General features: G+C 43.2%; 1 protein-coding gene across 5 annotated transcripts in view; it reads left to right on the forward strand.

Moving 5' to 3' along the window:
* xylb (xylulokinase homolog (H. influenzae)) overlaps nt 1-14,803 on the forward strand; it is a 62,111-nt gene that overhangs the window by 19,335 nt on the left and 27,973 nt on the right. For 3 of the 5 annotated variants that reach the window (XM_031836223.1, XM_031836224.1, XM_031836225.1), the window contains 2 exons: nt 10,038-10,096; nt 11,120-11,240. In XM_031836223.1, the coding sequence (XP_031692083.1) occupies nt 10,038-10,096; nt 11,120-11,240 (180 nt within the window). The remainder of the gene's footprint in view (nt 1-10,037; nt 10,097-11,119; nt 11,241-14,803) is intronic. The other 2 variants (XM_020494432.2, XM_020494433.2) reach the window with 1 other exon arrangement.

Genomic DNA, 14,803 nt, shown 5'->3' on the forward strand with positions numbered 1-14,803 from the left:
TGAGGGCCTTTATAAATGAATCTCCCTGACCACTAAGGAACATTGATTATCCAGCCAGACATGGTGTTCTCCTTGAATTATTTACTTCCTCCTTCGATCCAGCCATCCTGTTCCTACCATGTATCCCCCTCTTTTCTTCTCCCCCTGCTTCTTGCCTTTGATACGTTCCAGCCAGGGGGAGGAAGGCATTGGCTACTTTAAAGAGGACAAGCCACTGAGGAAACATCGATAGAGTGGATGGATACTATCAACATGCATCCTTCCTTCCTTGAAGAAATCCCTGATCTAGCATTGCTGGATTGTTGAAAGCTGTGTGATAAAACTCAATCAATCAATCAATCAATGAAATGTATTTATAAAGCCCTTTTTACATCAGCAGATGTCACAAAGTGCTTAGACCGAACCAGCCTTAAACCCCAAACAGCAAGCAATGCAGATGTAGAAGCACAATGGATAGGAAAAACTCCATAGAAAGGCACAAACCTAGGAAGAGACCTAGATAGGAACCAGGCTCTGAGGGGTGGCCAGTCCTCTTCTGGCTGTGCCGGGTGGAAATTATAAGAGTACATGGCCATTAAGGCCATATCGTTCTTCAAGATGTTCAGACATTCATAGATGACCAGCAGGGTTAAATAATAGTCACAGTGGTTGTATAGGGTGCAGCAGGTCAGTACATCAGGAGTAAATGTCAGTTTGTTTTTCATAGCCGAGCACTGTTGTTTACGCCTATCTATTTGTGTTACAGTAAGTCAGTGATAACTTCAAGGAAAGGAGGAAGGAACAATGTGTTAAGGTATTCAGTTACGGTCTTCATGTTTTGTTGTGGCAGATTCCTTTAAGATGATGTCCTCCCATCAGGAATAGCTATACAAGTTACGATGTGTAGTGTAGTGCTTTGACAGCATAGCTTCATTTTATGAAGAATAGTGGCTATTATTCTTTATACACCGGAGCCTTTCTTTCAAGACAAACACAGATTCTGTCATCATCTGTAACGCCATGTAGGCTACTGTTGTAGTGTTACAGCTCTGCACTGTACTTACTGACAGATGTACAATTCTCATGTAACTCAAGTGATTGTTCCATCTAGCAACTCTATTTGGAAATTATATATGCCCTTTTTCTTCCCACAGAACGTTTTACTCTGGGTTGGGTCTATAGTCTTTGAGTGCATGCTTGTGTGTGTGTGTGTGTGTGTGTGTGTGTGTGTGGGTCTGTGTGCGTCAGTGCGTGGGCACACACGCACGCATACTTATGCAATTGAGGATGTATGTGCCTTTATGTCACATATATACAGTGGGGAGAACAAGTATTTGATACACTGCAGATTTTGCAGGTTTTCCTACTTACAAAGCATGTAGAGGTCTGTAATTTTTATCATAGGTACACTTCAACTGTGAGAGACAGAATCTAAAACAAAATTCCAGAAAATCACATTGTATGATTTTTAAGTAATTCATTTGCATTTTATTGCATGACATGCAATAAAGTATTCGATCACCTACCAACCAGTAAGAATTCCGGCTCTCACAGACCTGTTAGTTTTTCTTTAAAAAGCCCTCCTGTTCTCCACTCATTACCTGTATTAACTGCACCTGTTTGAACTTGTTACCTGTATAAAAGACACCTGTCCACACACTCAATCAAACAGACTCCAACCTCTCCACAATGGCCAAGACCAGAGAGCTGTGTAAGGACATCAGGGTTAAATTGTAGACCTGCACAAGGCTGGGATGGGCTATATGACAATAGGCAAGCAGCTTGGTGAGAAGGCAACAACTGTTGGCGCAATTGTTAGAAAATGGAAGAAGTTCAAGATGACGGTCAATCACCCTCGATCTGGGGCTCCATGCAAGATCTCACCTCGTGGGGCATCAATGATCATGAGGAAGGTGAGGGATCAGCCCAGAACTACACGGCAGGACCTGGTCAATGACCTGAAGAGAGCTGGGACCACAAGTCTCAGAAAACCATTAGTAACACACTACGCCATCATGGATTAAAATCCTGCAGCGCACGCAAGGTCCCCCTGCTCAAGCCAGCTCATGTCCAGGCCCATCTGAAGTTTGCCAATGACCATCTGGTTGATCCAGAGGAGGAATGGGAGAAGGTCATGTGGTCTGATGAGACAAAAATAGAGCTTTTTGGTCTAAACTCCACTCGCCGTGTTTGGAGGAAGAAGAAGGATGAGTACAACCCCAAGAACACCATCCCAACCGTGAAGCATGGAGGTGGAAACATCATTCTTTGGGGATGCTTTTCTGCAAAGGGGACAGGACGACTGCACCGTATTGAGGGGAGGATGCATGGGGCCATGTATCGCGAGATCTTGGCCAACAACCTCCTTCCCTCAGTAAGAGCATTGAAGATGGGTCGTGGCTGGGTCTTCCAGCAAGACAACGACCCAGCCAGGGCAACTAAGGAGTGGCTCCGTAAGAAGCATCTCAAGGTCCTGGAGTGGCCTAGCCAGTCTCCAGACCTGAACCCAATAGAACATCTTTGGAGGGAGCTGAAAGTCCGTATTGCCCAGAGACAGCCCCGAAACCTCAAGGATCTGGAGAAGGTCTGTATGGAGGAGTGGGCCAAAATCCCTGCTGCAGTGTGTGCAAACCTGGTCAAGAACTACAGGAAACGTATGATCTCTGTAATTGCAAACAAAGGTTTCTGTACCAAATATTAAGTTCTGCTTTTCTGATGTATCAAATACATCTGTCATGCAATAAAATGCAAATGAGTTACTTAAAAATCATACAATGTGATTTTCTGGATTTTTGTTTTAGATTACGTCTCTCACAGTTGAAGTGTACCTGTGATAAAAATGACAGACCTCTACATGCTTTGTAAGTAGAAAAACCTGCAAAATCGGCAGTGTATCAAATATGCGAGATTATTCGGTCCCCTTGAACTTTGTGAAAGTTCAAGGGGGCCGAATACTTTCGCAAGGCACTGTATATATAGGTAGATTGATAGATAGATATACACTACATTACCAAAAGTATGTGGACACCTCAAGAATTGCATTTGGCGAAAGGCTCACGCATACTCAGGCTGACTGGCTCTTGCTCAGGCAAATGAGAAATAAGTGCACTCAGGCTATCCGGAAGGTCAAAAGTTAGTTACTTTAAGGAGCAGAAGTTCTGGAAAACGGTTAAAGGCCTGGAGAATTAACCCTCCTCCTCACAGCTGCCCATGTCCCTTAAAGTTAATGATGTGGTTGTTACTGACAAGAAGCACATGGCTGAGCTCTTTAATCACCACTTCATTAAGTCAGGATTCCTATTTGACTCAGCCATGCCTCCTTGCCCGTCCAACATTTACTCATCTCCCACCCCTTCTAATGTGACTATCCCCGATGCTTCTCCCTCTTTTTCCCGTGCCCCGCTACGAAGTTTCTCCCTGCAGGCAGTCACTGAGTCCGAGGTGATAAATGGCTCCTTAAACTTGACCCCCAAAAAAACATCTGGGTCAGATGGTTTAGACCCTTTCTTCTTTAAGGTTCCAGCCCCCATCATCACCGCCAAGCCTGTCTCTCCTTTCTGGGGAGGTTCCCATTGCTCGGAAGGCAGCCACGGTTCGTCCTTTATTTAAAGGGGGAGATCAAGCTGATCCTAACTATTATTTCTATTTTGCCCTGTTTATCAAAAGTGTTGGAAAACTTGTCAATAATCAACTGACTGTCTTTCTTGATGTCTATAGTATTCTCTCTATTATGCAATCTGGTTTCCACTGAGGTTATGGATGTGTCACTGCAACCTTAAAGGTCCTCAATGTTGTCACCATTGCCCTTGATTCTAAGCAATGTTGTGCTGTTATTTTTATTGACTTGGCCAAAGCTTTTGATACGGTAGACCATTCCAGTCTTGTGGAGTATTGGTGTCTCTGAGGGGTCTTTTGCCTGTTTTACTACCTCTCTCAAAAATTGCAGTGTATAAAGTCTGAGAATCTGCTGTCTCAGCCACTGCCTGTCACCAAGGGAGTACCCCAATGCTCAATCCTAGGCCCCACGCTCTTCTCAATTTACATCAACAGCATAGCTCAGGCAGTAGGAAGCTCTCTCATCCATTTATATGCAGATGATACAGTCTTATACTTATCTGGCTCCTCCCCGGATTTTGTGTTAAATGCTCTACAACAAAGCTTTCTTAGTGTCCAGCAAGCTTTCTCTACCCTTAACCTTGTTCTGAACACCTCCAAAACAAAGGTAATGTGGATAAGAATACCCCTCTCCCCACAGGTGTCATTACTACATCTGAGGGTTTAGAGCTTGAGGTAGTCACCTCATACAAGTACTTGGGAGTATGGCTAGACGGTACACTGTCCTTCACTCAGCACATATCAAAGCTGCAGGCTAAAGTTAAATCTAGACTTGGTTTCCTCTGTCATAATCGCTCCTCTTTCACCCCAGCTGCCAAACTAACCCTGTTTCAGATGACCATCCTACCCTTGCAAGATTACGGAGACATAATTTATAGATCGGCAGGTAAGGGTGCTCTCGAGCAGCTAGATGTTCTTTACCATTCAGCCATCAGATTTGCCACCAATGCTCCTTATAGGACACATCAGTGCACTCTATACTCCTCTGTAAACTGGTCATCTCTGTATACCCATTGCAAGACCCACTGGTTGATGCTTATTTATAAAACCCTCTTAGGCCTCACTCCCCTCTATCTAAGATATCTACTGCAGCCCTCATCCTCCACATACAACACCCGTTCTGCCAGTCACATTCTGTTAAAGGTCCCGAAAGCACACACCTCCCTGGGTCACTCCTCTTTTCATTTTGCTGCAGCTAACGACTGGAACGAGCTGCAACAAACACTCAAACGGGATAGTTTTATCCCAATCTCTTCATTCAATGACTCAATCATGGACACTCTTACTAACAGTTGTGGCTGCTTTGCGTGATGTATTGTTGTCTTTACCTTCTTGCCCTTTGTGCTGATGTCTGTGCCCAATAATGTTTGTACCATGTTTTGTGCTGCTACCATGCTGTGTTGTCATGTGTTACTGTGTTGTCTCTCTGGTCATGGTGTGTGTTTTGTCCTATATTTATTATTATTCCCGTTCCCGCAGAAAGACTTTTGCCTTTTGATTGGCCGTCATTGTAAATAATAATTTGTTCTTAACTGACTTGCCTAGTTAAATAAAGGTTAAATAAAAAAAAATAAAAACCTGCTAGTTGAACATCTCATTCCAAAATCATGAGCATTAATATGGAGTTAGTCCCCCCATGGCTGCTATAACAGCCGCCACTCTTCTGGGAAGGCTTTCCACTAGATGTTGTAACATTGCTGCGTGAATTTGTTTCCATTCAGCCTTAAGAACATTAGTGAGGTTGGGCACTGATTTTGGGCGATTAGGACTGGCTCACAGTCGGGCGTTCCAATTCATCCCAAAGGTGTTCGATGGGGTTGAGGTCAGAGCTCTGTGCAGGCCAGTCAAGATCTTCCACACCGATCTCGACAAACCATTTCTAGACCTCGATTTATGCACTGGGGCATTGTCATGCTGGAACAGGAAAGGGCCTTCCTCAAACCGTTGCCACAAAGTTGGGAGCACAGAATCCTCTAGAATGCCACTGTATGCAGCGTTGTATGCAGCGTTAAGATATCACTTCACTGGAGCTAAGGAGCCTAGACCGATCCATGGAAAACAGCCCCAGACCATTATTCCTCCTCCATCAAACTTCACAGTTGGCACTATGCATTCGGGCAGGTAATGTTTTCCTGGCATCCGCCAAACCCAGATTTGTCCGTCGGACTGCCAGATAGTGAAGCGTAATTCATCACGCGTTTACACTGCGCCAGAGTCCAATGGTGGCGAGCTTTACACCACGCCAGCCGACGCTTGGCATTGTGCATGGTGATCTTAGGCTTGCGTGCGACTGCTTCGCCATCAAAACCCATTTCATGAAGCTCCCGACGAACAGTTTTGTGCTGAAGTTGCTTACAGAGTGTTGGAACCTAGGACAGATGCGCTTTTTATGCGCTTCAGCACCCAGTGGTCCCGTTCTGTGAGCTTGTGTGGCCTACCACTTCACGGCTGAGCCGCTGTTGCTCCTAGACATTTCCACTTCACAATAACAGCACTTACAGTTGACTGGGGCAGCTCTAGCAGGGCAGAAATTTGACGAGCTGACTTGTTGGAAAGGTGGCATCCTATGACGGTGCCACGTTGAAAGTCACTGAGCTCGTCAATAAGGCCATTCTACTGCCAATATTTGTCTATGGAGATTGCATGGCTGGGTGCTTGAGTTTATACACCTTTCAGTAATGGGTGTGGCTGAATTAGCCGAATCCACTCATTTGAAGGGGTGTCCACATACGTTTGTATATATAGTGTTCATGCACAAGGAATGCAAGCGGCCTTCATGAATATTTGATGAATGCAGATCTATACAGGTAGATCTTAATCAGATCCCTATGTGGCAAGCAGAGAGGAGTAGAGTGGGTGTTATACATACAGTCACCGCACAGGCAGGAGAGCAGCAGGCATATGGGTGGGGGAACCCAGTGCCCTGCAAATGCCAGACTTAGTAACGGACACTCTATGACAAGGGCCAAGGTCGTGTGTGTGTGTGTGTGTGTGAGAGAGAGGGAGAGAGAGACTGTGTCTGTTTATGCAACAGTGTATTGATCTGTGAGAAGACCGGTGCAGTGATGCAGAGTGTAACATGCTAAGGAAATGGATGTGCCAATACCTCACTGACAGGACATGGGTGTTTTCTGGTTTATGCTGTACTTTACCTGACTGAGAGATGCACTATTCAACATGTTCTACCCAATGACGCCCCAGGTGTTCCAAGACATTGGTGAGGAATGATTGTAGAAAATGTCATTATAGATTTTAGACTACACTTTTCCTCATAGTGTTACGGTGCTTCTAGCAACCCCTTGTCATAGATAAGAAATGCGCATGAAGAAAAACGCAAATGTATCTTCGTTATAGCCTGACATCAAAACAGATTTTTCCCAGGATTCCGTATGGTTTAACCAGGCTTTCTCTCTTATGTAGTGGGGGAAAATCACTACATCAAAACCCCTGCTGCTACTGTCATTTTAGACGCTTTTTGGCGCTTAGCCTATTTCCCTTCTCCCCCTCTCTCCATACTGTGAGTTGCTTTATTTTCTACACATCCGACCTTCAGTACATCTCGTCATTGAGGGAGGCAAAACAAAGCAACAAATCAATTGGGGAAGGCATACTGGGGATCCATTTCATTCAGATTGACACCCCAAGGCTAACATCGGCCGGCGTGACTGTTTTTAATAGTGTACACGGGAGAGCCAATTCCGTCTCACCACAGTATATATTATAATAATGCTCCAGTAAAACCACCTGAAACAAAGATTGCTGAACAAATTTCAATTTCACGCTGTTAACACGTTTCATGTGGAGCCTTATGGATATAAATATATATATATTGTGGTCATGTATTGCGTATTTGCATAAGTTTCGACACCCACGGTGGGAAAGATGTCATGCAGTACAGGCTACTGTATAAATGGTCCCACCATAAACGGAACATACGAGCTAATGAAGCCTTTCTAAGGCCTCTATAGATGTTTTTAGAAATGATGCATAAGTCAATGTCATGCTATACAAAGGGTTGCAAACACTTGTGCCACATTTGACCAAGGAACAGATATTTCATAACACCCTTTGTGTAGTATAATCAATAGTGCTTATGAAGATTTTATGAATGCTCTATAAAGCCTTTATGTGTTGTTGGACAGGGGAGTATGCTCCAGTAAGTCTTTATATATTGTTGGACAGAGGAGTATGCTCCAGTAAGTCTTTATATGTTGTTGGACAGAGGAGTATGCTCCAGTAAGTCTTTATATGCTTTTGGACAGAGGAGTATGCTCCAGTAAGTCTTTATATGTTGTTGGACAGAGGAGTATGCTCCAGTAAGGATCTCTTACTCAGTTTCTGGAGGTCTGTAGACTTTCACTCCAATTGCAATGAACCTACTACCCTTCTACCCTGTTGTGATGAATCTTGCTGGAACTGGTATTGAATTAGCACTCTCTTTCATTTAGTATAGATTAGAAGATCACAATGCACGAGTGAAATACTGTAGACTCTGGAACAATAGACTGGAATAATTGATGAAATGTCTATTTGAGGCTCTGGGTCAACTATACAGATCCTATAGATGGGTTGGCTGACAACGCGCATCGTTGGGGCTGAAATCCGTGTGATGTTATGATTATGAGCGGTCAGATAACTAAACAACAGTGACAAAAAGCTGCAATGTGGGGAATCTTAGGTGGCTCATTTCAGCTAGTTCTTGATACCAGCAACATAACAAGGTATTTGAGAGACAACAATTGCTCATTGTGCACAGTTATGTTTTCAAAAAACATTTGGAGACGAAATATACTTTACATGTTGTCAACAATCTAAGCCAACCCCTTCTGTTTTGCCACTAAACAACCAACCCGTCTATGTAACCTTCCTGCAAAGATATTAGAAACGGAGGAGATAAGAATCTCAGCAGGAAATGTATGGAGAAATGCATAACGCTCTGCCCAGCAGTTTCCACAAATCACGTTGTCATGCTGTGTCGCGCGGTTGCTAAGCTAATCGTCACGCAATACTTTCTAAAATTCAGGTTACGAGTCAAGAAGGGAATTACTCTTTTCACGGTGCAATACTGAAGTAACATTTTTGTAGCAGGTTAGGAGTACTTACGCAGCAGTAAGTAAACCTTACAAGTAAACCTGATATTTGACTTAATGTAAGGGTGAGCTTCTTCACGTAATTCGTTCTCATGTTGTGTTTTTGTGCTAGCTAGCGCCCAATTAACTCCTTGGAGAGATCTCCTTGTCGGAGTGTACCCAGAATGCACCGGGCAGCCCATTGACGATATAGGGGCAACGTAGTTTTCAAAGTGCCATCCTCATCTTCCAATTGACCCTTTGCTAAGCCCTCCATGGTTACTGTTGCAACCTCGGAGAACATGTCCCCCTTCTAACCACTGGCAAAATCCACTCACAATGATCTCAAACTGTTTTTAATACGCAATTACATTTAAATTAAACACAGACTAACCCTACTTAATCAGGAAACTCTTGGATATGTTGTGGTGGACTGTCATTGGAATTGCTTCACGGTAACCTGCTAAAATTGTTTGTAGTGTGGCTAGCCAGTGTCAGCATGTAGTCAAAGCTAGCTACAACCACTTTTGGAGTAAACTAGTGCTCTCAAATCCTTTTCTGATGACGACAGTAGATGGGAGTTGTATTAATAACATGGCTAACATAGCTAGCTAACGTATATTAAGTGGCTAGCTAGCTAGCTTTAGCAACGTTTGGTGGTCAATGATGTCTGAGCTAGCAAACCATGTAACAAATGTATAATTTCAGATTCGAAAAATACTCCCAACAGGCTCTGCATTTTAGGAATCACGGTAGCAAGTACTCCTGTTGCACTGTTCAATTATTTAGCCATTAAAAAAGAAATAATTCTAATTAAGAAAATGATCTGTTTTTCCCACTTCCCTCACTGCTTTCATGTGTTTCAAACATGAGTTTAAGCTTGCCTGAGGTGTCAGACTTGACAACAGTTGCTGTCAATTGGAACTCTAGATTGGTTGGCCAAAATTCTGTGTTGGGGCTAAGCGAAGGGTCCATTGGCCCATTATACTCTCCATGTTGGGGGAGAGAGAGAGGGAATGCGAGAGAAAGAGGGTTTATTGAACATGTTCTGATCTCACAAATAAATCACTGTTGGGAGCATATCAGTTGCGGACATTGTTTCATATTTTTCAGTATTCTCAGTTCTCTCTTGACACTTTGTGAAGAGCTCTTTTGAGAGGCCAATTTCAAGTCGCATAAGAAAGTACAAAAATGCATGACAGTAGTATTTCAAGTGCTTATGTTCAATAAACCCTCTTTCTCTCGCATTCCCTCTCTCTGCCTCTAAACTCAACATGCAGTCAAACATCAACGATTACTCACTGCTGCAGTAGCAAAACCTCTGTCATAAATGTCTCATCAGCGGTGTCACTGATGTCAGAATTCTCTCTTCAGTTCCAGGAACTCGAGTGCTGGCCACCGGAGGGGCTTCTTCTAACAAGGACATTCTGCAGGTTGGTGGTGTTGATAACCGTCTCATGTTTTTATAAACTCTCTTTTTGGCTTTTTCTATCCCCTACAAATGGTTTATTTATAACCCCAGTTTTTCAAAGGCGCTACTGTGTGGTTTGGATCAAAACGCACGCGCACACACACACACACACACACACACACACACACACACACACACAGTAGCTGATTACAGTATGTGTGCTGTCCTCAGGTTGCGGCGTGAAGCTAATGCCATCTGACTGCCATGTCTCCTGCAGGGCCACACAGCTGTGTTTGAGGCCTTGTGATTCGTGTAACCCCGGCTGACCTCTCTCTCCATACATTAGGCCCTGTGTGTGTTCTCATGGCCCCTTTGTTGTGCTCAGCCCAGCACACCCCATGCATTTACAATGTGCTCCCCCTCAAGCAAGACACTTGGCTACAGTCCCTTCACTATATTTGTGTGGGTGTTGTGGGCGGCATCAGTTTCGATGATATTGACATGATGCAGTATTGGAAATGGAGCCATTAGAATGCGTTGCCATGCCAAGCCCCTGTGGAACAGACATTTGTTATGTATTCATATTCTCTCTCTGATGATGTTGTTACATGTTAGAAATATTTTGACGCTACAGATGTTTTGTTTGCCGTCTAATTATTTTTTTATTACAAAACATAATGTTGTATCGCTTCACGCCTTAACAAGGTTATTCCCTGATGAGTGGCAAGGTAATGAAATTAGAGCGCTGCAAAATTGTGTATGTTTTACACTCTAAGTGAGTGGAAATGGAATCAATCGGCCTCAAAACAGGAAACAATAACCATGAGGAAACTGTATGCTCTTTTGTTCCTTTGTTTCGTTTCTTGTTTCGAGGGAAATGGATGAAAATGATAGCCTTCTATCCTCTCTGCAGTGTTTAGAGATCTTATTTAAGCCACCACTAACCTGTGTAAATACAGATACATCAGATACATTAGACATTGTTTTCTATATTACGGACAGTGACTCATCATGTAACATTTGCAGACAGTAATATTTCCAATAGCATGCGGTGCCATTCCTCTTCTTCCATACTCAGGTGCTATCTGACGTGTTCGATGCTCCCGTGTACACCATTGACGTGGCCAACTCTGCCTGTCTAGGCTGTGGCTACAGGGCCCTGCAAGGTGAGTAAGACTGACATATACAACAGAGTTTCTGCAACGCTGGCCCCGGAGAGCTGCGATCCTGGGTGTGCAGGTTTTTGTTCCAGCCCAGCACCAATACCCCTGCTTTAAATCATCAACTAATCTTGGTCTTTGGTCTGAACCATAATAGCGGATTCAGCTGGTGTTACTGCAGGGCTAGAACAAAAGACTGCGCTTGCAGTAGCTCTCCAGGACCGGAGTTGAAGAACGCTGCTATAGGAACCATTATGGAGATACATGTACAGAGTGACTCATGCTGTTATTCAATATAATTTCCTGCCTACTTTGTTCCTTTGGTATATTAGCATTCTTTTGTGTTCAGCCGATTCCTCCATCTGATGGAGTTTAGAGGGCACCCATGTTGGATATGTTTATGCTGGACATTAAAAGGATGTCCAGTCATTCACTCACATGTTCATCTGGAAGTGTACTAAATTAATACAAATGAAAACATTTTCCTCAGTGAATTCTCTTGAACTTTGACACTTCAAAGGCTTAAGCCAGCATGGAACCGGCATACAGAAAAGATCAAGCGGTTAATAATTCTAAGAGCCCATTTTTTTGCAGCATCAAATAATCTGAAGAAGTCTTTGCTTCTAAGTGTAAAATAAACAATTTTGGCATTTCAAACACTAGGCAGGGCTATATCATAGAAGCTGCATTCAAACAGTAAGACAAATGTGTGCATTTCATTGAATATTTGGATTGATGTTCTGTTTGTGCAGCTGACATGTTTTGTCATAATAATCAATTGATTAGTCTGATTCATGGGGATTTCTGGGCATGAATTTTGTCATCTGGAAGTTTGATCAATGGGATCGATTGGCTCTCATTGCCCCATTATCATAAAGATGAAATGGTATTTCCTTCCCCAAAATCGAATGTATGTACAGTAGCAGACCTGGGTTCAAATCATATTTGTTGTTTCAAATACACTAGCTGCTCTTGATTGAGCTCACCTGAGGAAATGGACCCAATGGAATATTCCCAAAAGTTCAAACCCCGCCCATCTGGCACTCCAGGCAGGCGCAATCAAATACTCAACGTAGATTAAAGACAAGTACTATTTGAATCCATGTCTGAATCATCTGACGTACGTACAGCAGGAAAGACAAAAGACAGTCAACACTTAGTAATCCTTTGTCAGTTGGTCACAGCATTTAAATGTCAGCGAGAGGAATTTAATGTCTTAGCATTTAATAAATGGCATTGAATCGATGGCTTTTTAGAGATTAGCACTCCTAAATTAGGCTTTAATTATTATTTTATTATGCATACTTGTTTTGCGGTCTCAACTTTCACCAATGTTTTCCCGGTTTCCATAAACACTGCTTATGCGCCTCGAATACCTTTTAATGGAAGTCAAAACTCGCAAGTGGAATGCATCCGCTTGGTTGTTTTCCCTTCCATTGTGTGAGTGTGTTTTCCTCAGAACGTTCATGTATAATCATGCATTCACATCGATCGTCAATTATACTTAATGAAAACCTATTAATGTTTCGACCAGACTTGGATGGGTTGTATTATTATTTGTTTTTTCCAATACTTTGGGTCTTTGATTGAGTCTGCCTAGAGTGCCCTGCCCGATTTGCACTTTTAAGATGATTCCATTGGTTCGGTCATGTCAGGCAAGCTTAATCGAGCGCAGATAAAGTACGAAAGAAAGTGAATACCATCTGAACCCAGGTGTGGTTTCAATGTACCAATCCACAGTGTGAGGCAATTACAACACTGCTCAAAGATCTAGCTCGTGTTACAATGGCCAAAACACGAAACAATTCAACACTGAAGGCTTGAATCTCCTCATTAGCGATACTCTATATAGAGATTATGAATGAGGGAGGAAGATATATGATTTATGAGTAGCTTAGAGGCAGATAGACAAAACAGTATAACAAAGCCAGAGAAATGTACGGCATGTGTTTGATTAATCAGGCCTTTTGCTTCACCACCAGTCTAATCATTAGATCTTGTCATAAGTTTCTCATAAAAAAAGAATGCCTGCGGAGATGATGTTGACGAGAGCTCATCTCTTCACACTGTTAATTAAACAATAAAGAATGAAGTGTCTCTGCGTCCTCCTCTCCCCCACTTCGCAAACACCAGGCCCTGCGCGACGCAATACATGGTCTGGGGGGAACAGAGACAGAGCCGCTGTTCTAGGTCCTACGACGACAACCAAAGTCCACTTTCATTACATGCAGTGCTCAGTTTGAATCGCTTGTCATTGTTTATTATATTCCAGAGACGGGAAGCAGGGCGGGGGTGGAGGGTCTGAATCTGGGGGATAGTGGGTTGGGTCGAGCAGGTGTGGGGGTGGGGTGGGGTGGGGTGGGGGGGGTGGGGGGTAGGTAGGTAATGTGCTTCTCCAGTGTAATTCCTATGCTGAGTGATCTCATTAATATTAGTATTTCTGTCATGTTTTAGGGTGACGGGGAGACAGTTCCTGTATGTTGTTGACAGGCCGGGCTTTTTGGCCTCGTTTTAGATTCCACGCCAGGGACCGAGGCTTAGAAACTAACCAATAAATACGTCTCTAAAATGTAGCCCGGATGGAACCTGACTTCATTCAATAAGTCTGCCAAGACCAATTGCCTCCTCGTCTTCGGGACGGTTGAAATGAAGCACTCTGTCTTTTTTGGCAGAAACACATGCGAGTGCATGTGCGAGCACACACAAATGAAGCCTATCGAGCGGAGAAAGGAATTGTTCTATGCCGTGTTTTGGCTTGAGTCAAATGTTGGATGTCGTGCCACAGTTTCTCAGCCATGGCTCACTAGGTACAGCTAAGTAAATACATGGATTTTTGATTACCAGCCTATGAGTGAACTGGGTCTGGGGCTTGGATAAGTAGCACTTAAGCACAGCAGGCCTCCATAATTCTTGCATAAATGTCATGTGACTTGCAACATAAATATTGACTTAACGAAGCATTCGCCCCAATTTTCATTGACCCACTTAGCCATCCATGTTGAATCATGTAAACTAACTGATGTAGAATAATGCTATATATGTATGATGCATATAATGGCCCATAAAATACACCACAGCAATATTTCCATCTTGCCTTCCTTACTTAACTACAAATGTCAAACAAATTTGATGTACGTATTTGATGTTTTTCCTTTCATAAGTGACATATTCTTTGGAGATTGCGTTGTCAGATCTGAGCTGAAAATGTCAGTTTCAATGATGGAAGAGAAAATAAATTGAGTCTGGAAAGCCACAGTGATTATGGCATTGTTCTACACAGCCTAGACCACGATACGTTAAAACAATATCCCTGCACCCAATAACCTGGCGTCAAATGTCAAGAGCATTCAGAGTCAACAGATATCGTAGAGACAAGCTATTCGACTCCTGCAGAAAAGGTCAGCGGTGCCGTAATGTCTTACGCAAGCGACCGCTGACATCGTGACCAATTTAGACCCGAAACCTTTCTTCCTTACACCTTCACTGAACTTAAACACAAACTATAGAGCTTCTTCTCTTCATACAGTGTCCTTCAGAAACACTGAGCTTAAACACTATACAGCTTCTCT

The sequence above is a fragment of the Oncorhynchus kisutch genome, linkage group LG11 (assembly GCF_002021735.2).
Source record: "Oncorhynchus kisutch isolate 150728-3 linkage group LG11, Okis_V2, whole genome shotgun sequence".
In the NCBI taxonomy this organism is placed as follows: domain Eukaryota; kingdom Metazoa; phylum Chordata; class Actinopteri; order Salmoniformes; family Salmonidae; genus Oncorhynchus; species Oncorhynchus kisutch.